Source organism: Eufriesea mexicana, unplaced genomic scaffold (genome assembly GCF_001483705.2).
Source record: "Eufriesea mexicana isolate 0111107269 unplaced genomic scaffold, ASM148370v2 scaffold106, whole genome shotgun sequence".
In the NCBI taxonomy this organism is placed as follows: Eukaryota; Metazoa; Arthropoda; class Insecta; order Hymenoptera; family Apidae; genus Eufriesea; species Eufriesea mexicana.
The window spans coordinates 1,026,447-1,046,353 of record NW_016908282.1 but is presented as its reverse complement, the minus strand read 5'-3'; the positions used below and the strand labels follow the sequence as shown (position 1 = coordinate 1,046,353).

Sequence of the window (19,907 nt, the reverse complement as noted above, 5' to 3'; positions counted from 1 at the left end):
GCGTCGTGGTCTAGGGCAAAAACGAAAAGAAAGAGCAGCAGGGACACGTATCGATTCAACAAACCAAGGAAACCAACGCGTGGATCCACTGCTGGTGTCGTCCAGTCCAGAAGTCGAAGTTCGCGTGGACCAGTTCGAGACAAGTCAGACCGCTCCTCGATATGTCAGACACCGAGGAAACTGGTACGTACTATGCCCGATTCGTCTTCGAGAGTTGCTCGTAACGAGCTAGCAATCGTTCCGTGACTGAAACGTTAGCACGTGCCACACCGTCTATCTGCGTGATCGCACCTCTACACGAGAGTGGATCGTTCCGTGTATTAACCGAGGATCCTATGTCTCGACGTGGTTTCTCGATGGATCTTCTGTGATCCGTCAAGTCGATCGAATCCCTGACCCGGCGGGCAGCAGTCACGCGAGGATCAACGCGAGCTCGATGCTTATTGCACTCTGACATTTGGCAGGTGTTCCTCTTCGGAGACCAGCTCACGATATATAGTCCGCGAGATTCTATGCCAGAGGAACGATTTTTCGCTCGATTTTCCACCTACGAGCAACGCTTTTTCCTTTGTCACTCGAAACTGCCAAATCCTTTTCGCGTTCCACGCTATTATTACCGTTCTACTCGCCTCTCTGCTTCCTCTCTTGACCCAACTTCCGTTCTCCGCGCCACGAAATAACGAGCGACCGTAGAGGAAGGCAGAACGAAGTGGAAGCACAGTGGCGTCGAGTTTCTCTAATTTCCTTCGATTTGGATCACGATCCAGGAACAGGGACGAAGAATACAGCGATCGAGGAGAGGAGTTTTCTCTCTTTCTCTCGTAGCCGGAACTCTCGAGGACTCGGTATGAGTTCAGTGGTGCGTATTATAGTGTGTCCTTTCCCTCCTCATCTCCCAACCACCCTCGTCTTCCCCTTGATTGTTCCGTGCTTTTCTGTCCGGCCTCTTTGTCCCACTTTTAATTGCTCTTCCCAACCGTCAGCACCAGAGCGTCCTCAGACCTTTTTTCCCTCCAATTTCCCAGAAATTTTCTCTTCTTCTTTTTCCTCTCTTTGCCTCTGCTTCCACGGCCATAATCGCGGCGAGGCAACACGCCGCGGATATTTACCCGGGCAAATTGTAAAAAGCTTCCCGAAGGTGAAAGCTTGGCCCGTGGCGAATAAGGTGGCGCCGTTAAAGCCATGCTATCAATCGATACGGCTGGTCCAGTCTTTCGGACGAAAAATAGCTACCAACCAGCGAGGTCGAACGATCGTGAATTTTTAAAATTCTGAAAATTTTGAAAACGCGATTTCGTCGAATTCTCACTGTCTCTTCCTCTTCCTCTTCCTCCTCCGACAGGACAAGGAGCGAGTCATTGTCGGTCATTACCATTGACCGGTTACGGAAAGTTCACGTGATGGTATAGCGCGTTACCAGGTTCTGCGTCAATCGATGAATCATTGATGACAGAATTGCACAATCTTGCCGGAAAACCATTATAGTCCATAGGGTCTGCTTTAATCCCTCTTTTCCATCGCGCAGTCGGTGCCTTCGAGGCTATAGGCACGCAACTTTTAGCCAGTTAGATGTGTCATTTACGGGCATCGTACGGCCGACATGGAAATAGATATCGAGCAATCCTGATTTAGAAATCCACACGCGACACGCTATAAACTCTTCGAGCGAAGAACAATGTACAGTAGAGCGGAGGAGCCGAACGTCAGAACCCGAGACGTAGTTCATCGGAGACGTGACGTGTACTTTTCGATCCCTGCTTCTTTCTTCTTCGCGCAAACGACACGTGGATCTCTCCAAGACCTGGTATTCTCGCCCGACTGTCGCCTCGAATCGTTAATACGTGAGAAAGTACAGGTTCGGAGCACTCGGAGACCAGAGATACCCAGGGTAGTAGGCCCGGGAACGAAAGTTGGAAAGGTCATTTAGATCGGGCTCATCGTTCAACTTCCAATTGCAACGTTTCGTGACCAGAAGCAACAGCTCTTTCGTCTGCCACCTTCGTTCGTTCCCACGAGATCGTGGTGGGGCAGATCGGTTTTAAAATATCGGCGGCTGAATCCGCGAAGCGCTGAAAGTAAATTACCGGTGGACCCACCTCCTCTTCATTTAGATTTCGATCGACTAGTTTCTCGTGACCGCAAACGACTTTAGTAAATGCCCGCTGACGAGCCCGCGGGATTTCTGACGCGTGGCAGCCACGCGAATTCCCGCCAACCTGGCTCGGTTGAACCGCGCGAAATCACGAACCCGGCCAGCACAAGAGATTCCTCGCACGAGAACCGACACGAGAATTAGCCGTAACGTGCTGATCCAACGGCACGATCGGTGTTTCAGAGCTTATCCATGTAGGTGGTAACACCCACCGTAAAAGGTAGCTAAACCTAGAGGAAAGTCAGTCCGTTCCCGCGTCTTCTGCTTGGTGGATCACCGCGTTTCGTATTCGCAGATGGCTCACGGAGAGGGTCGAGATCCATTGGAGCACACCAGCCTCTATCAAAGAGCTGGTTCGATCGTTTTCTACTTATATTTCCAGTCGATTAATTCCTCTTCGTTTGCTACAATTGCAGTTGGATATTTGTGAAGGCAAAACGGAGGAGAGTTGAAAGAGAATTATGATTGCGCAGAGAGCGAGGACAGCGATACGGAAGGTGGCCTAGGCAACGTGAACAAGATGATAATGAGACCACCAGGACACAGCGGGAAGGCGAAGAAAGGACACATCTGCTTCGACGCCTCTTTTGAAACTGGCAATTTAGGCAGGGTGGACCTTATCTCGGAATTCGAGTACGATCTGTTCATCAGGCCTGACACCTGCAACCCGCGACTCCGTCTGTGGTTCAATTTCACCGTGGACAACGTGAAAGTGGACCAACGAGTGGTTTTCAATATAGTTAACATATCCAAGAGTGCGAATCTGTTTCGGGATGGCATGACGCCGCTGGTGAAGAGCAGCAGTAGATCAAAATGGCAACGGATTCCTAGGGACCAAGTGAGTGGTGGTCTCAAAGATCAGCGAAGCCTAACGACACCGACGTATTCCATAAAATCGTAACTTTCCTCTAGGTTTTCTACTACAGGTCCGCGCAACACCAAGGCCATTACGTTCTCAGCTTCGCCTTTTCCTTTGACCGCGAGGAAGACGTGTACCAATTTGCCCTGACGTATCCGTACTCGTACAGCCGCTACCTGGCACATCTGGACAACCTTTGCACCAAGCTGACATGCACAAAGAGAGAAACTTTAGCCACGTCGATACAGAAGAGGAAGATCGAGTTAGTCACGATAACTTCCAACTTGGACGACGCTCAAGACCGTCTGAGGAAGGTGGTGGTCATCCTTGCGAGGATACATCCAGGCGAGTCACCCTCTTCCTTCGTTTGCCAGGGTCTAATGGACTTTCTGGTCAGTGCCCACCCCATCGCCCAAGTTTTGAGGAGTTACGTCGTTTTCAAGATAGTACCGATGCTAAACCCTGACGGCGTGTTTCTTGGCAATTATAGGTAAATAGAATCCTCTGCCAATAAACGAGAAACAAACGCAGCGACAGAAAGCGACTCTTTTGTTGAAGATCCACCGTAATGGGGGCGGACTTGAACCGTTCGTGGAACAAGATCTCCGAATGGCTTCATCCAGCTCTGCTGGCGATTAAACCGATGCTGAAGAACCTCGACAAGAATTCTCGTACTCCGTTAGACTGCGTGCTGGACTTGCACGCTCACACCAACGCCACGGGGACTTTCGTTTATGGGAACACGTACGACGACGTGTACAGGTACCTCCAACCTGTTTTTACTCGTAACAAAAATTCCTCGATTGTTTCCATTTCCAAATGACACTATCTAACCAATGGCTGCCAGCCTCTCAGGTACGAGAGGCACATCGTGCTACCGAAGTTGCTGGCGCAACACGCCGAAGACTATGAAATAGGGAACACGATGTACAATCAGGATCCGCATAAAGCCGGGACCGCTCGTCGTTATCTCTGCTCCATTCTGAAGGAACACGTGAACTGCTACAGCATCGAGGTATCGATGTACGGTTACAATAGGAAAACGACACCTGGAATATTCCCGTACACCGAAGAAGGATGTATCCTTTGATATCTACCCCTTCGCGATCCGCGCGAGGAATACGTTTTAATCTCGCAGCTGAATTTTTCACGACTGCGATTCGGAATCCAGAATAGTCCATAAAAGTTGAAACGGCGGTGCCCGGGTATATTAACCCGGCGGATTCGGTCGAAACTGGGTAACCAACTAACTTTAGAGCGCCATAATCTTGGCAGAGGTAATGAATCATTCGGAAGACATGTCTTGTGAAAGCATTTCGAACCGAGCCGCTCTTAATCCGCTCGTTTATACCGTACTCGTCCTTGTTTCCCGAGGAAAATTAAGTAAAATCTTGCTGAATAATTTATACCCTAATCAATCGGAGCTAAAGCCTCGCATTAAACAGCTTAGGTGCCAATCGATCACCCGACGTCCGATATAGGCCTGCGAAACCGATGGACGATCTTGACTATCCAATTAAATCACAGATTACAGATTAGGCCGCAATCTGGCCCGTGTCTTCATGGAATATTACAAACTAATGGGCATCATCCCCATCGGTCTTCCCGATCAGCCAACCACTAAACGAACGCGACAGTCACGGCCAAGGTATCGAGTTCTTAGGGAACCTAGGCCGAAGACCTCGAGGAAACCAGCGCCTATACATCTCGCCAGTATTCACGAGTAATTACGATCATATCTACTTTCGTTATTTCACCCACTCGTTTACCAAATCGATTAACCCCGCGCGATGAAGAGTAGGCACTTGCTTGAACTATAAACAGGTAAATTACGATGAAATCCTTTGGTAACGAAATTCACGTAAACTTCCAAGGCAAATTTAATTTAAGTAATATATCAAATTGTAACGATGCAACGATGCAAATTAGCATGAAAAATCCACACCGTGTTGAACTCAGTGCGCCGCGAGGGGTTAATCACTTTCACTCGTGAACGTTTGATTTCTTAGAAAAATTCTTGGAGAATGTAGAAAACGATCTCTAAATCTCTTCTCGATTATTCAAATTATATCGAACGATGGCACAACCGATTCGATATATAATATCCTACGCGAGTCGACCATTCGCAATTCGAATTAATCCCAAGAAAAGCATAAAGGGGTAAAATAATGGCTAATCGATGTCGGAGCCCGAATTTTCCAAGGGAAAATCGCAAGTCGAGTGATAAAAGGCACATGTGGTTGATCGGCAGGTACTTTCAAGAGGAGACAGAGATGGCCGCGAGCAGCGGTTGCCGATCGATGAGCGGCACGCGGATGAGCCAGCTTGGGACCGGAACTGGAAGTGGAACGGGCGTCGGCGGGTGCAGGAACCGGAGCTACAGGTTCCGGAGCCCCGGGGCACCGCTCGACAGGGTGCAGGCCCTGTCCAGACATCCCGCCGAGCCGAGACTCACCATTATCGATTTCAATCAGCTGACAAGGGGCGGTTTGGAGCTGGCTACCAGCAAGAACAGGGCAAAGGTCACTCGAAAAGCCGCGAAATCGAATAGATAGCGAGCCTCTCTGCTTCGACGTGTCTTCTTACCCTCGTTCAACGGTAAAGTTCGGAATTAACCTTTGGAATTTATCAATTTGCGATTCGCGCTTTTCACTCTGGCGTGGAAAGGAGAAAGGGCAAGTGCTATCGATCAAAAATTCCTCGTCGAAGCTCTACGATAACGCGTGCTAGCTAGCCTTAAAGAATTTATCGTTCGATTGACGGAAGAAGGTGGCGAACGAAACCATGTGTAATCCGAACTCGACCGGTGATCGCATCGGTTTCGTGGAAAAGCTTCTTTGCAGGGCTGTGTGGGTTAACGATTATCACGATACACGCGCAAAATTGATGGACCGAGTGGTATGCCAAGACGCGTAATGCCATCGACGCGACTCAGTGATTCGAATCATAAAGGGGTTGGTTTATAGGGCTGCCACGTTCTTTTCTTACCGTACACGCGCCACTTTCTTTACGTAATTCCCGAAATGCTCCACCGATTCGTTCGCGGTAAACGATTTTTGCAGAACGTATTCGCATTTGCCTTCGACGTTTCGTACTGTTCGACGACTTAGAACTATCACAGTAAAACACACATGTAAATGCTAGGGAGAAAAGGAATAAAGTGCATGCACAATCGTTTCTACTGTCTGTTACATTGATCGGATGAAAACGGCACCCCCGAACGAGACGAATTTTCTGCCATCGTTCACGCGAATTTTCAAACGAGCTTTCAAAAGAGAATTTCAAAAGGAACCACGCGAATATATAGGTCTATATAGGTTAGAACGATGCGATAAACGTTAATCTCGTCCAAGGGGTTTCTCCACCTCATCCGCGTCGCTGAGGGGTTTGTGGAGAAAATCGGAAAGGGGGATAAGAGGAATGCGAAAGCTGTCGCTTTCGCGGGACACATAATAGAAATTTGTTCACGTACCTGAATGCGAGAATTACGTTTCCTAAAACTCAAGCAACCCGCGGGCTTGTTGCACGCGCATTGGATGGACAGAAGACGCAGGTACTACGCGGCCTGGTACTACACTTGGCCGGATACGGACCTAATAAAGGTACGCTAGCTGATCGCGGTTGTATCCGTGCATCGAGCATACGACAAACGAGAGATCCGATACAATGACCATCGAGCGTACGACTCGTCGATCACAACGAACCGATCAACGGATGATTTTTATCTTTTTCCCTTGTATGTATGTGTTTCTTTCTTTCCTTTTGTCTTTCCTTTCTATAAGTGACCAAATTATATATTCAAAGGACGTTGCCGTTGCACGCGCTCGCGCACGCTTCTGTGCCTTCGTGTACGTGTAATATGCGTGTACGTGTGAGTGTGTGTATGCGTGTATATGAGTGACGAGAGCCTGATCACATACATATACTTTCCACGTATACCACCGGCTGTATGACCGTGTCGCGCGCCACCTTTTTATATATTATTATACATGTGTCTGTGTATCTGTGTGCGTGCGCGCGCGTGTCTGTATGTATGTATATGTGTGTACAAACGTGTCAATCAATCGGAACTGAAGAATGAACTAAAACGGAAAGAAATGAAACTATAGCGAAAGAAGGGAGCAGACAAGCGGCCAGTAGCTCTTCTACTCCTGGGATCGAGACGGAACTGGCCCGTGGGCCGTTCCGCTCAACACCGCCTCGGTTCTTCTCCCTCTACGACCTACCCAGCCAACCCACCCCCCAAACCACCCCGCTGCAACCCACACAACTCCCTACCCTCCCGACGACTCCCCTTCCCGCCCCTCATCTAGTATCCAGCGCGACCACCGAGCCGCCCGGTACTTCGGGGTTGGATGATACTAGGGCGGTGGTCGTTGAACCAAGTATATAGACGAGCTGTCTGCGTCGTACCGGTTGCGCACAGACGCTCCTCCGTCTCTTTCTCTATCCCTTTTCCCATCCCGTCTCTTCCTTCTTCACCCTTTTCCTTCCCTACTCGTTTTCGCACTCTCGGCTCGCGATTTACGTTTCTCTATCTCTTCCTCCATACCCCTTCCTTCTCTTTCATTTATTTTCCCCTCTTTTTCCTCCCTTTGTCGCTTCCATCCTACTCCCTATCCACCATACCTCCCTCCCTTTTTTCTTTTCCGTTTATCATCTTTTTCTCCCGCCTCGACGTCCTTCGTTTTTCCCTTTTACAATTTTCTTCCTTTTCCGTCGTCGGTTCATATCCAGCATCTTTGTATCCCCTATTCCCTTTCGTTTCTTCCGGTATCCGATTATCCTCGAGCTGCTTTTTCTCTCGCTCGTTTTCTCCTCTCCTATTCGCATCCCGTACATGCCTTACGCTCTCTCGATCAAGCGTATACACGCTCGGACTTTCCTCGTCTTTTTCTCCGTCGTATACTCTCGCGGCTGTAAAACACATCCCCAGGTGATACTGGCGACCTCTACCAAGTCGAGTAAACACGAGCGAACTGCGACTCACAAATACGTTCGCGACCAATAATGGAGTATCTCTGGAATCGTATGCCGGGGTTCGGCAGACCCTCCGCAAACAAACCCCGCTGCTTGATTTTCTATCACTCGTGACGTTATCGTATACCTGATAAACAGTGTACTACGTATTATCACGCCGGCCTCCCGCAAGTCGTGACGTAATTGAAAAATTTCCTAACTTACTGTGGAAACATTTGAACGAAATGTGAATTCGAATCATTGAGCATTATACTTAGTTGATTAGCCAGGCGTCTGAAAGGTTCCTTCGAAGTGCAATCTAGTCCAGAAACCTAAATATTATATGCCATGTAATATAACGTTCCTGGATTGTTTTTATAAATAATAGTACAAGTATTTACGATGTTTCTGCAATCTGTATTTCGAGAGATATTTAAAAGAATATCTAAACGCAATTACAGGTTTGTAAATCTGTGCAATTTAAAAGGACCGAGGTAAACTTTATCCGTCACTGATGCATGCATCAGGCATCCTGTGCAACAGCAACGACCACTGGCAACCACCTATGGAATCGAGTAAACCCGAATTTCGACGAAGTCGCACGATCTGAATAAGTACGACATGGGCGGAAACCGACCCCGATAGCACAAACTTAACCCTTTTCACAGATACTTGTTACATCTTAAATACTATGATTTGAACGTTTCGCAAAAAAATTATTCATCGTTCAAAATCCTAGTTTAATATTTGTATGAACAAAACGAATATTGCAAATATACGTTATAAATGTAAAAACTTTAATTCGCGGAACCTATCCAACGCACATTTCGTGCTATAAGTAAAATTAATAGAATTACGACTAATTACGAAAACTGATTGTTTTATTATCATGAAGCTATCATTTCTGAACTAGAAATCGTTTCTAGATTAAAAATAACATTAGTATGGCTAAATTGTCGCCCAACTACTCGTTCCAGTAACAAAGAATTGCTTTTTGTTTATCATGAATGGAAATAACTTTTTGAATTTCAAATAATCAGTGACAAGTGACTTAAATATACATTACACTTGTATGAAATTTTTCTGTCTGTACTTACCGAATACAGTCACGTTATCCATTTTTTTGAAGATCGATTTGTTACCTTCCTTAAATGGATGATAGGTTGATGATTTAAACACTTTTTTACTATTTGTCTGATTATGTATAACAATGATAGACTTTGATTTATGGCACTGATACATTGAACGTTAAATTGTTTAACACACGGTTTGAGGTTATATTTTACAAAATTATTTACACCACTATTGCACAATAAACATACATTACGATATTTAAAATTTATTCGTAAATTAAAGGAACATGTTGAATACACTTTCCTCTATCTATCTGACAAATATAATCGTCGAAGATTTTAAAACATAATTATATTTGAGCACGATGATACATTATTGACAATGTTTTTTGTCCGAATATTAGTCTTTTTAATTTCCTTTTATTGATTATTCTATTAAGACAGCGATGCCCTTTACAAAAACTAGCCACCCTTCTATATACACGAGTAAAAGAATAACTTTTATGAAATATGATGCATCGTATTACAACAGTTAACAGAACAAATGATCGAACTTTGCATAAATGACCACAACGAAAAAATATAAGGACAAAGATGAAAGCTGCTACTTTGTTGATACATTTTTTATTCACATCATATTTATCATAAAAAGAATAATCAAACTTGGAAAAGAATTGAAAATTTTAATTTATTCAACCACACACAACGTCTTGTATGCTTTAGTTATTTCAAGTTCAACGTTTTAACGCGGGAAAGTGACGCCATAGTGACGCCATCTTGCGTTCTTCTTCTCAACGGTGTATCTTCTGGAAAATTTTAATTTGTATTTAGTTATTGTATTTAAACAATAAAATTATCTTCTTAGATATATAAGTTTCAAGTTTTTATAAATATGTGTAGTATAATACAAGCATTTGTTTGTTTGCAAAAAAATATTTGACGATATTTTTTTTTATGTGGTACTTTCATGAAAACTACTACAAGTTATTGAACCAATACGCATGCACGTATAATACGACTGTAATCTAAATGAATACAATGTTTATATATCCGAAATATAAACGATAACTTTATAAAATTAAAACTACCTGATTTAAACTTTATTAAAATTGGATCAAAATAGTAACATTATCTTGAAACAAAATTCCTTTTTTATAAAGTTAAATTTTAATGACATTGAATAACTTAAAGCGCCATCTCGGAAATATTTCTAGATAAAACGTATTTCTTAGACCACGTAATGGGTCCGTCTTCCACACATGACGCCATATTGTAGAGAGGAACAGGAGGTGCAACCACGCCATTGTGCACATCGAAATAATCCTCGACTGTTTGCGTAAATAACGAGTAAAGTAAGTAAAAACAAAACTTTATATAAACTTCCTAAAGCGTAAAATTCATTTGACTAAAAATTTAGTGTATTTTGAGAGATTTGCAACAATATTGAACAAAGATTATTAATCAACATCACGATGTTTCGTTCACCTCTTTACATCGGAATTCTCAGTTCGATATTTTTGCATTATATTATTCCTTATTGTATTTTTTATAGAATGTTTTTATTTAATTCTTTCCTCACGAATAATAATAGTACTAGTAATAATAATGATAATAATATTAATGATAATAATATTAATGATAATGATAATAATGATAATAATAATGATAATAATAATAATAATAGCAATAATAATTATATCTATGTTTTTCTGTCATTACCTTTGTCTGATTGTTAAAATACATTAGAAAATTTTGAAGAAATCTGTTACTTCAATTTAGAGTGATCGCGCAAAATGTACTATTTTTTTGTTAAAAATAAATGTATTGTTAAAATCACAATACATGACCAAAATTTTGGAATTTGTATTTTTACGTATAAATTAATATTCGTATCCAATTTAGTTAACATTAGTTATAGATATATTTCGTTAATAAAATAAATTTATTTTCGTTTAACGTACGATGCCTGACTTTGTATCATATAAGGCTATATGAAGCAATAGGTGTTAATTTAATAATGTGCTTTCTTCGCTCATCTAATTTAATTATAACACTTATTAGTTGTCATTTTTAATTTAATGAGCTATTATATTATAAATTATAAAATAATTCCAATTATTAAATTAATTAAATTTTGTAATATTTTATATTTCTTGTTTAATAAATAATAGCAAATACAAAAATAGAAATTGTTTGTTTCAGAAATTACTTGCATGCATGGACAACATGTACAGTAATAACATTGACCCCTGGGAACCAGGTTATGGTCCCGAAAGAAGGGGTCATAATTCTGACTATGATTATCGGAATGATTATGGAAGCAGTAGATCACCTGATTATGTAGAACATCGTGATAATGACCATCGTGAAAGAGATCATCGTAGTCCAGAATATAGGAATCATCGTGGTCGAGACAGAGACCGTGAAAGAGATCGTTCAAGGGACAGAAGGGATCGTAGCAGAGATGACAGAGATCGTAACTACAGAGACAGAGAAGATCGTTATGGAAGGCAAAGAGACAGAGATTCTGTAGAAAGAGACAGAGATCGGGATCGTGATCGCGACAGAGATAGAGATCGCTCTAGAAGAGACAGAGATAGGGATAGAGATCGAGATCGTAGAGGGAAACGGGAAGAAAGAGATCGAGATCGCGATGACGATCATAGCCGTGAAAGTATGGATTTTGAGCATGACCATGGACGTACCTATGGTTCGTCCATGGAAGGCATCCACTACAAATCTCAATCTCCAAACAACACCATAATGATTCGTGGGCTTGCTCAGCATATTACAGAAAATGACGTAGGTTGTCAACTTAGCGGCCCAACATAATTGGCCACTCGTGAGCCAGCATTTGCAAGCATACATCACTGTTATCATTATGATGTGTGTATCACAGGTGCGGCAAGACATCCTCAACTGTGGTCTCATGCCCAAGGACATCAGGTTGATTCGTAAAAAGGATACAGGTAATTATCATTACTTTTGTAAATTAATTTCCCCTAAACCTAATGTGCGAATTAGTGAATTGCTTTTTATCTCAGCAAGTTGCATTAGATTTGTGTAGCCTAAGTTATTGTTGCATTTTTAATGATCATATCAAAAAAATTGTTTGAAGTTTTCAATAATATTGAATATCTTTTTCCATTTTATAAGCAATTGAAAGAAACGTTCAAACAATTTTTTATCACATTGTACAAACATTTGTATTAGTATTATATCGGTACCAATCATGCATACCCCAAAATTGTTGATGCAGAACAATCAATATAATCACTATCAGTTGAATACAAGTCATTAATTAATTTATTGATCTTGGAATCAGGTAAGTTTATAACAAGTACAGAATTTATTACATAGGAAGAATATTTTGAGGGAAATCAAATCATCATTATTCATCTTACAAGGGCGGTATGAAATATTTTTCAAAATTCCTACAGTCTTAAATTTAACTTAATTGAAACATAAATTTACCAACCAATTCCATATAAATATCTTATTCTTAAAGTAATATCTAAAATCTCTAGAGTACATTGTTATTAAATATTCTATTGTATATATTCTATACAATAGAATATATGACCCTTTATGAAAAATTATGGCTGTATGAAAAATCAGTTTCATTTTATTCAATATTGTTTGTATCAATAACAATTGAATAACAGAAATTGTTGGGAAAGAAAGTATTTTCTATACATTTCCTACTATCGTTATTTTGATCTATTTACAATGAAAATAAAACAAAATAAAAAGAAAAAAAATTAAATTAAATTACAATATAAAAAAAAAAGAAAAAAGAGAAAGGAAGCTTTTGGTAGGTCTGGCATTAAAGTAAACTAAAGTTCGCGTAAAAATACCAAAGAAATCGTCTGTCACCCGTGTAGAATTCATTCTGCTGAGCTTTAGGCAAATGGAAATGAAAGCAAGCGACGAAGCGAAGAAAATACTTCGTTCGAAACTCAGTCTGTCAATGGTTGGTGCTGTGATTGCCTGCCCTCTCAGAGTAGAGACACCCAGGCAAAACGTGGATTAACTTTGGATATGTGTGTATTTGCTCTGTATAGGTGCTTCGCGAGGTTTTGCATTCGTCGAGTTTAACGCGACTCAGGAGGCCGCACGGTGGATGGAGATGAAACAGGTAGAAAGAAGTTCAGTCCAGATACCCAACCGATGCGTTGTACGCGTGCCACCGACGCCCCGTGGCGGCAAGGCACGGTAACGCAGCCCCTTGGCCTTCCCCATGGCCATGGCTGTGCACCTATCAAAGGCTACTTCAATCTACCGTACCTAATTATTTATCTAGGAGTCCCCACATACTTTGCAGACTTTTCTTATAACTCGCTCGCAATTCCGTCTATTGGATTATAAAGTTACATTATATCGAAAGGCCGCGTCGCGTGCTTTTTACCTATCCTCTATCTATCATAAAAGTTTGTGGACTAACAATGAAGATCGGAGGAGGGTCATTCCAATCGTCTTATCTTCTACATATAATGCATATATTATATCCGGCATGACAATTTATTTGTATACAAATCACATATTGCTACGTTCATAGTATTACAGCTTTTTTTTTTATTCTATTATTTAAGTCTGCTTTTAATATTTTAACTTTATTCTCCCGGTGCAATTATTCATTGATCAAGCATTTTAAAAGAATGACAATTTTTATGCACGACTTTTTTCTTATTCACGTACAAATTTATATGCAAGCAAATCATTGCATGTACATATATACATATATATATAGTCGGTCCGCAAGTCGTGTGGAATGGCCCACGTTATAAGACCACGACATTTTCTTTACTATTCGTTCGAGACGGAAAGCTATGAAGTAGAAAATATATATATAAAAAAAAAAAAGTTTAATTTCGTCAACCAAGAAGAAAGTTTCCGGGATATACAGCTGCTTTGGGAGAATGTTGGACGGGATAACACTGAAATTCTCTGTTTCAGGGAGTGCTGATGCTGCAGGACCAATATCGAGCTTTGATGCAGTACAGCATACCAAAGGATTGCCATGTAGATAAACCACCAGCAAAAAATACACAAGATTGGCACTGTGTTAAGGTAAATCTATTTATAAGGTTTTATTACTCATCTAATGGAACGCTAATATTATTTGTTCGTTATAGTGTGGCGCTCATAATTTCAAGAGACGCGAAACATGTTTCAAGTGTTCTGCCTCCCGAGCAGAGAGCGAAGAAGGTGGAGAGGGTAGCGATGAAATTAGTCCTCATCCTACAAATACCGTTCTTCTTCGTGGATTGGACGTATTAACGACTGAAGATTCAGTCTTACAAGCAATGAAAAATCTTTCAACAATGCCGATACGAAGTATCCGTATTGGACGTGATTCCCTCACAAATACATCGAGAGGTGTATGCTATCTAGAAATGGGCAACGTAGTAGATGCCATGTATTTACACACAGCTCTTACAAAACAGGGATTGGTAGTAGATGGTAGAAAAGTGGAAATTACATATTGCAAACTTCATCAAATAAATAACACCAATACATGGAAGGGAAATGACAACCAGCCGCAAAGATATACTTTGGATGATGTTGCTCAATTGGCAGAGTATAGTGCCAATTTGTATGCTAAGACGCCTGCACAAAAAGCTCACTATCTTCAGTATTATACACAATATTATCAGAATCAAATAATGCAGGGATCTGCTATTACTTTGCCATCTTTAAATCAAACTGATCGTGTGAATGCAGCTGCAGCTGTAGCACAGTCAGCCATACAACAATTACAAGCGTCTAGAAAATTAGGGGATTCTGAAGAAATGAAAAATCGGCCAACACCCACGGCACCAACCAGTACTACTTTAGCGAGTGGAAGAGTTCCCGCACATGGTAGCGACGGAAAAATATATTGTAAATTTTTATCTAATGATGCGCTTTTAAATAACTTGGTTATAAAATGTAATATTAGCGTTTTTTACAGCTGTACCGGACGTCAGCACTTATCATTATGATGAGTCATCAGGTTACTACTATGATCCAAGTACAGGATTGTATTATGATCCTAATTCGCAATATTATTATAATAGTCATACTCAACAATTTTTATATTGGGACGCTGAATCCTTCTCATATCAACCAGCAAAGGTAATTAAAATTTATATTTTTCTCATTAATATTAGACTTTTTAATGTTAACTATTAAAGACTTTTTATATGCAGACTGCTACAACTGTAACGCAAGCAACAGGAACAACATCCAGTGGAACTACAATAACTGCAACAGCTAGCAGTACTGATTCAACAAATACAATTACCAATCAAGCAACAACTTCCACAATTACAACTGCAACTCAAGAAGCAGCAAAAGAAGACGAAAGTAAAAAGAAAGACAGTAAACAGGATAAAGTAAAAGTAGCTAAGAAAATAGCAAAAGATATGGAACGCTGGGCAAAAACCTTGAATCAAAAGAAAGAGAATGCAAAGAGTAACTGGAATTCCGAATTTGCTGGTGGTGATGGAAATCAGGGTGTTGGAAGTGGAGCTGCGGATGCAGGATACGCTATTTTAGAGAAAAAATCTCTTGCAAGCACTTATCATGAGGATGAAGACCAGAGCGGAAATAATGGTTTGGTTGCCGCATACGGTGGCGGTAGCGACACGGAAGAGGAAATAGAAGATGTACAACAAGAAGAAAGACAACACACAGATTGGAGTAAATTAGCATGTTTATTGTGTAAACGACAATTTCCAAGTAAAGAAGCACTACTTCGACATCAACAACTATCTGATCTCCATAAACAAAATTTGGAAAATTGGTATCAAGTACGTGGTTTAGACCCAAACGATCCTCAGCAAAGAAATAACAAATATCGCGACCGCGCTAAGGAAAGGAGGGCGAAATATGGTGAACCAGAACCTCCACAACCAAATAAACTCAAAGAAAAATATTTGAAAACTAGGGTTGAGGAGATATCGGTATCATACGAAGAACCTACAAGAGCTGGAATTGGTTCAGATAATGTTGGTAATAAACTTTTACAAAAAATGGGGTGGAGTGAAGGAATGGGGCTTGGCAAATCAAATCAAGGCAGAACAAGTATCATCGAAGCAGAAAGAAGGGTTCCTACAGCTGGCTTAGGAGCGAAATCATCGTCGTATAGTGCACTACCGGGGGACACATATAAAGATTGCGTAAAGAAAATGATGTATGCTCGTTATCAAGAATTATCTGATACATAATATATTAAGCATCATTGAAAATAGATTTTATATATAAATAAGTACTTGTATCCAATTTTTCATAGATAAATAGGTATGTATGCGTATTACCCCGAATAATATGCTAATTACATATTGGTAATTTAAACGTGATAATCTATTCTTGGGATATATATGGCTTTTTTATTCTTTTTTTTTACACTCTCATGATATTACATTTTTCATTTTAAGATTTTTAGTAAATAATATAAATTAGTTATTTGTTGTTGCATATGCTGTCTTTTTCTTAAACCGTGATATGTTGTATCTTACATGCTGTTGAAGAAGTACTCGCAACATTTTAGAACTATTTGCGTAATGCTTATAACAAAATGCAATAACGTGTGTTCGTTCATTTAATAAAACTTATATACTTAGAAAAGACATACCCAAGAATATGTCACAAATACCAGTAAGAACATAATTCATTCATTAAGCAATTTTCGTCTAGCAGTTTATGCACAATACGGTACTTTTCGTACTTTAAAAGGAAAACATTATGTTGAAGCATTATGAAATATCTAAGGAAAATTAATTTATACTATTTCATTTAAATTTTATAATGCTTTGAATTAAAATCAATTCGCATACTTATGATCCAGTGTATCTAAATACATCATTGGTGTATCGCATATTTATTATATTATACTGGTTTGGATTAAATTTCATAATTCCTTTATAATATAATTTGAATGTCACGTATATGTATATGTATTATAATATAATATAATATATATACATGTACGTATATATAGAAAGCTAGTTATATTTATACTCATACATGTGTCAATTTTTCTTTTTTTATTCTGTATTTTTGAAGATCACACAATCTTCACTATACATACACATTTCTACAATCATTCGTACATTTTATCGTTATTTTTTTAATTACACATGCTAAACCCATGTAATAAGTAATAGGTTAAAATATGATAATAAAAATTACACGCGGCATTATTGCTTGCAATACACTCCCATTCATCTTCAAGTAATTGAAATTTATTTCCGTTTCATAGTAATTAAACCTTTTAACGTATATTTAACTACACAAATATAATTAATTTCACAAGAAAAGTATCATGCAGATAAAATATTTATTATAGCAATTGTGATTTTAATCGTTTCAAATTAAAATTGTATATTACTGTAAAAGAATTCACAATTTTGTTTTTACACTTTTTTCTTGAAATCTTAATTAATATTGAATGATCCAAGACTTTTTTATTTAATCACGTCAGATAAAGCTTTTTTTACATTTATTGTATTACTAATACTCAATTCAAGATTAATATTATTAACTTAAAAGCTGTTGAAATATATCTCTTATTGCAATTACTTCTTATGTTTGGAGTTACAAACTTATTTGAACTGATAACTTACTGTATCTTATATCTCCAGTGATTTTAGTAGTATTAGAAATAACTGATACAATTACAATTACAATAGTATATTTACTTTTTTTCAGTCAATATAAATACTATACTAACAAAATATTATTAAATACTAAATAATTAAGTTAATACTAATGCATTAGAAAAAGATTCATGTGATTACACTAATACTTCGACTGTCAATATGATTAGAGGAACAAACTACTACCTATTTGTATAAGAGATATTTGTACTATTATATCTGCACTTGCTGGAGAAACCCACTTTCATAAAATATCGCATCAAGTTGAACAGGAACATAATTGGGAAATATGTTTACATTGAATACATTGTTTCTTAAATTATAGAAATAAATATTTCTTTGAATACATTATATAATATTTAGAAAACAAATTACTAATAAAAGTTTTGCACCTAAATTGGATTTTAATATCATACTACACAATATTAACAAGCTATCTTTGGCTAATAATTTGTCTTTCTTGCACAAATCTGCAATTTATTATTTCCTAATGTATATTATTATAATATCTTTGGTTTAAAACAGAAGGTTACCAAAGGATTCTTTAATTTACATTGATAGATAATAGAGTTATATAAATAAAGCCTCATGTGCTAACATAAAAGCGACTCTTGACAAAATTTTAATAACTATTTTTATCAAAATTTTATTTTTCTTAAGTAACTTCATAAATTACCATTTGCAAACTAGTTTATCACAAAAATTATTCTTTCATTCTTTTTAAGTAACTATATTGATTTATAACAACAGAAAGTAAGAAAATCAAAATTAAACATCTGCTAAAATCCAAGAGTATAATGGCCTTAATTGATGATTCAAAACTCTGTATTTTAAATTACTAATTCCATCAGTGTCATACCTTTTAGCACTGTTCTCAAGATTTTTAAATCTAGCATTGCTTGGAGATTCTTTCTTGTGTGTTAACATATAATACTGAGCAATATCAGGTCCAAAACGCGTAACCTGAAATTTAATTCAAACGTAAAAAGTAATGTAATGATATTTCATGTTAATATAATTAATGATGACAGTCATTGTCAACATACTTGAAAACCTCTTGATTGTAAACGACTATAAAAATCATCATCTTCTCCACCCCATCCATAGAAAACATTAGAAAATCCATTAACTCTTTCAAATTGTTTACGTGTTAATGCAATTGCTCCTCCAAATAAACCATTATATGGTAAATTGTAACGGAATGTATTTACACTTGAACTCATATGTCTTGGCATTTTAGTACAGGCATATATATTGGCAGGGTTTTGAGGTATTAAATCTATGTCTTGAAAGATGAAACAGTGAAAATCATTCACTTTGGTTGCCTCTGCATATCCAACATTGAAAAGTTTAGCACGATTAAACTCACGCATTGGACTTTGTTCTATCACAAATATTCTATAATCAAGATTTTGAGCTTGTAGGAAGGGATGAATATAATTCATGAAGACAGTAAGTTGTGTTTGACGATTTCTATATGGTAAAATAATGGCAACATTGAAAAGAGGATGGCAGTTTAAAGGTTTCCATTGTCCTCCAGGTAATATACCTAAACGCCGCGCCATTGCTACGGGATCTTCTCGAGGATGTTCCTCGGGATAAAATAATTGAAATGGTTTACGGGGATTTATCATGATCGTGCATGAATTATCCTTCGCAGGATAAGATCTTTCCATTTCATCGTAAATATCTTCTGTTTTTATAAAAGTGTAATGTGAAGCAAATCGCGCCGGGTCTAAACAGTAACCCAGAACCAAAATCGTAATAATGGTATATGATAATCCTCGTGCATAGTCATGAAAAAAAGCGACAAAGATTTTCAAAATGTTAAGAATGCTCCTCATTCTAACCTTTGCTTCAACTCGTAATCAGCATTTCAATCAAACAAGTACATTATATATCTTTTTAAAATTGTCTCATTTGTTAATTTTATTAATAAGTTCAACATAGTTCAAAGTATCATTTTAGAACTTAAACATGAAACTTAGAGTTAAATAAAAATATTCGTACAAACACGCTTCTTAGTATATAAATGCAGATGAAACTGTCAATTCTGAAAACGAAATGAAATCACACGCTTGCGCGATACTTCCTGTCAGCTAAGCTATACAACTCACAGATGTTTCCGTACTTCAGCCATAGATGCTTTAATCGATTTCAGTTATCTGTGATTAAACTGCAATTAATCTTGAAACAATAAATTATTAAATTTATTGAGACAA

At 38.7% G+C, this 19,907-nt stretch overlaps 4 protein-coding genes across 4 annotated transcripts in view; 2 read left to right on the top strand and 2 right to left on the bottom strand.

Moving 5' to 3' along the window:
• The window catches only part of LOC108555072 (ELAV-like protein 2), a 39,882-nt gene extending 33,144 nt beyond the window's left edge, over positions 1-6,738 (bottom strand). Inside the window, exon 1 of the mRNA XM_017910575.1 lies at positions 6,484-6,738. The gene's annotated coding sequence lies outside the window, so the exon portion shown is untranslated. The remainder of the gene's footprint in view (positions 1-6,483) is intronic.
• On the top strand, positions 2,673-4,738 carry LOC108555022 (cytosolic carboxypeptidase 6). Its single transcript, XM_017910495.1, has 5 exons — positions 2,673-2,990; positions 3,065-3,501; positions 3,570-3,773; positions 3,867-4,090; positions 4,539-4,738. Exons 1-5 carry the CDS (start codon positions 2,673-2,675, stop codon positions 4,736-4,738), a joined length of 1,383 nt encoding a protein of 460 aa, XP_017765984.1.
• Positions 6,739-10,320: 3,582 nt separating the features above from the next.
• LOC108555075 (RNA-binding protein 5) lies at positions 10,321-16,310 on the top strand. The gene is made up of 8 exons (XM_017910586.1): positions 10,321-10,395; positions 11,246-11,845; positions 11,943-12,012; positions 13,108-13,181; positions 14,000-14,113; positions 14,179-14,926; positions 14,997-15,160; positions 15,235-16,310. The coding sequence occupies exons 2-8, from the start codon at positions 11,261-11,263 to the stop codon at positions 16,252-16,254; spliced, it is 2,775 nt and encodes a 924-aa protein (XP_017766075.1). The 5' UTR covers positions 10,321-10,395; positions 11,246-11,260; the 3' UTR covers positions 16,255-16,310.
• Positions 16,311-18,453: 2,143 nt separating this feature from the next.
• Positions 18,454-19,591, bottom strand: LOC108555052 (beta-1,4-N-acetylgalactosaminyltransferase bre-4). Its single transcript, XM_017910537.1, has 2 exons — positions 18,732-19,591; positions 18,454-18,648 (listed from the first exon to the last, which is right to left on the bottom strand). Exons 1-2 carry the CDS (start codon positions 19,527-19,529, stop codon positions 18,454-18,456), a joined length of 993 nt encoding a protein of 330 aa, XP_017766026.1. The 5' UTR covers positions 19,530-19,591.
• Positions 19,592-19,907: the final 316 nt, after the last annotated feature.

What these genes read in the sequence shown, in the direction of transcription:
- LOC108555022 (XM_017910495.1), top strand. Translation starts at nt 2,673, where the DNA reads ATGATAATGAGACCACCAGGACACAGCGGGAAGGCGAAGAAAGGACAC. An exon ending in GTGTTTCTTGGCAATTATAG is followed by an intron (nt 3,502 to 3,569) that starts GTAAATAGAATC and finishes CTTTTGTTGAAG; the next exon opens with ATCCACCGTAATGGGGGCGG. An exon ending in ACGTACGACGACGTGTACAG is followed by an intron (nt 3,774 to 3,866) that starts GTACCTCCAACC and finishes CCAGCCTCTCAG; the next exon opens with GTACGAGAGGCACATCGTGC.
- LOC108555075 (XM_017910586.1), top strand. Translation starts at nt 11,261, where the DNA reads ATGGACAACATGTACAGTAATAACATTGACCCCTGGGAACCAGGTTAT. An exon ending in AGCATATTACAGAAAATGAC is followed by an intron (nt 11,846 to 11,942) that starts GTAGGTTGTCAA and finishes TGTGTATCACAG; the next exon opens with GTGCGGCAAGACATCCTCAA. An exon ending in GATTCGTAAAAAGGATACAG is followed by an intron (nt 12,013 to 13,107) that starts GTAATTATCATT and finishes TGCTCTGTATAG; the next exon opens with GTGCTTCGCGAGGTTTTGCA.
- LOC108555052 (XM_017910537.1), bottom strand. Translation starts at nt 19,529, where the DNA reads ATGAGGAGCATTCTTAACATTTTGAAAATCTTTGTCGCTTTTTTTCAT. An exon ending in TACAATCAAGAGGTTTTCAA is followed by an intron (nt 18,649 to 18,731) that starts GTATGTTGACAA and finishes ATTAAATTTCAG; the next exon opens with GTTACGCGTTTTGGACCTGA.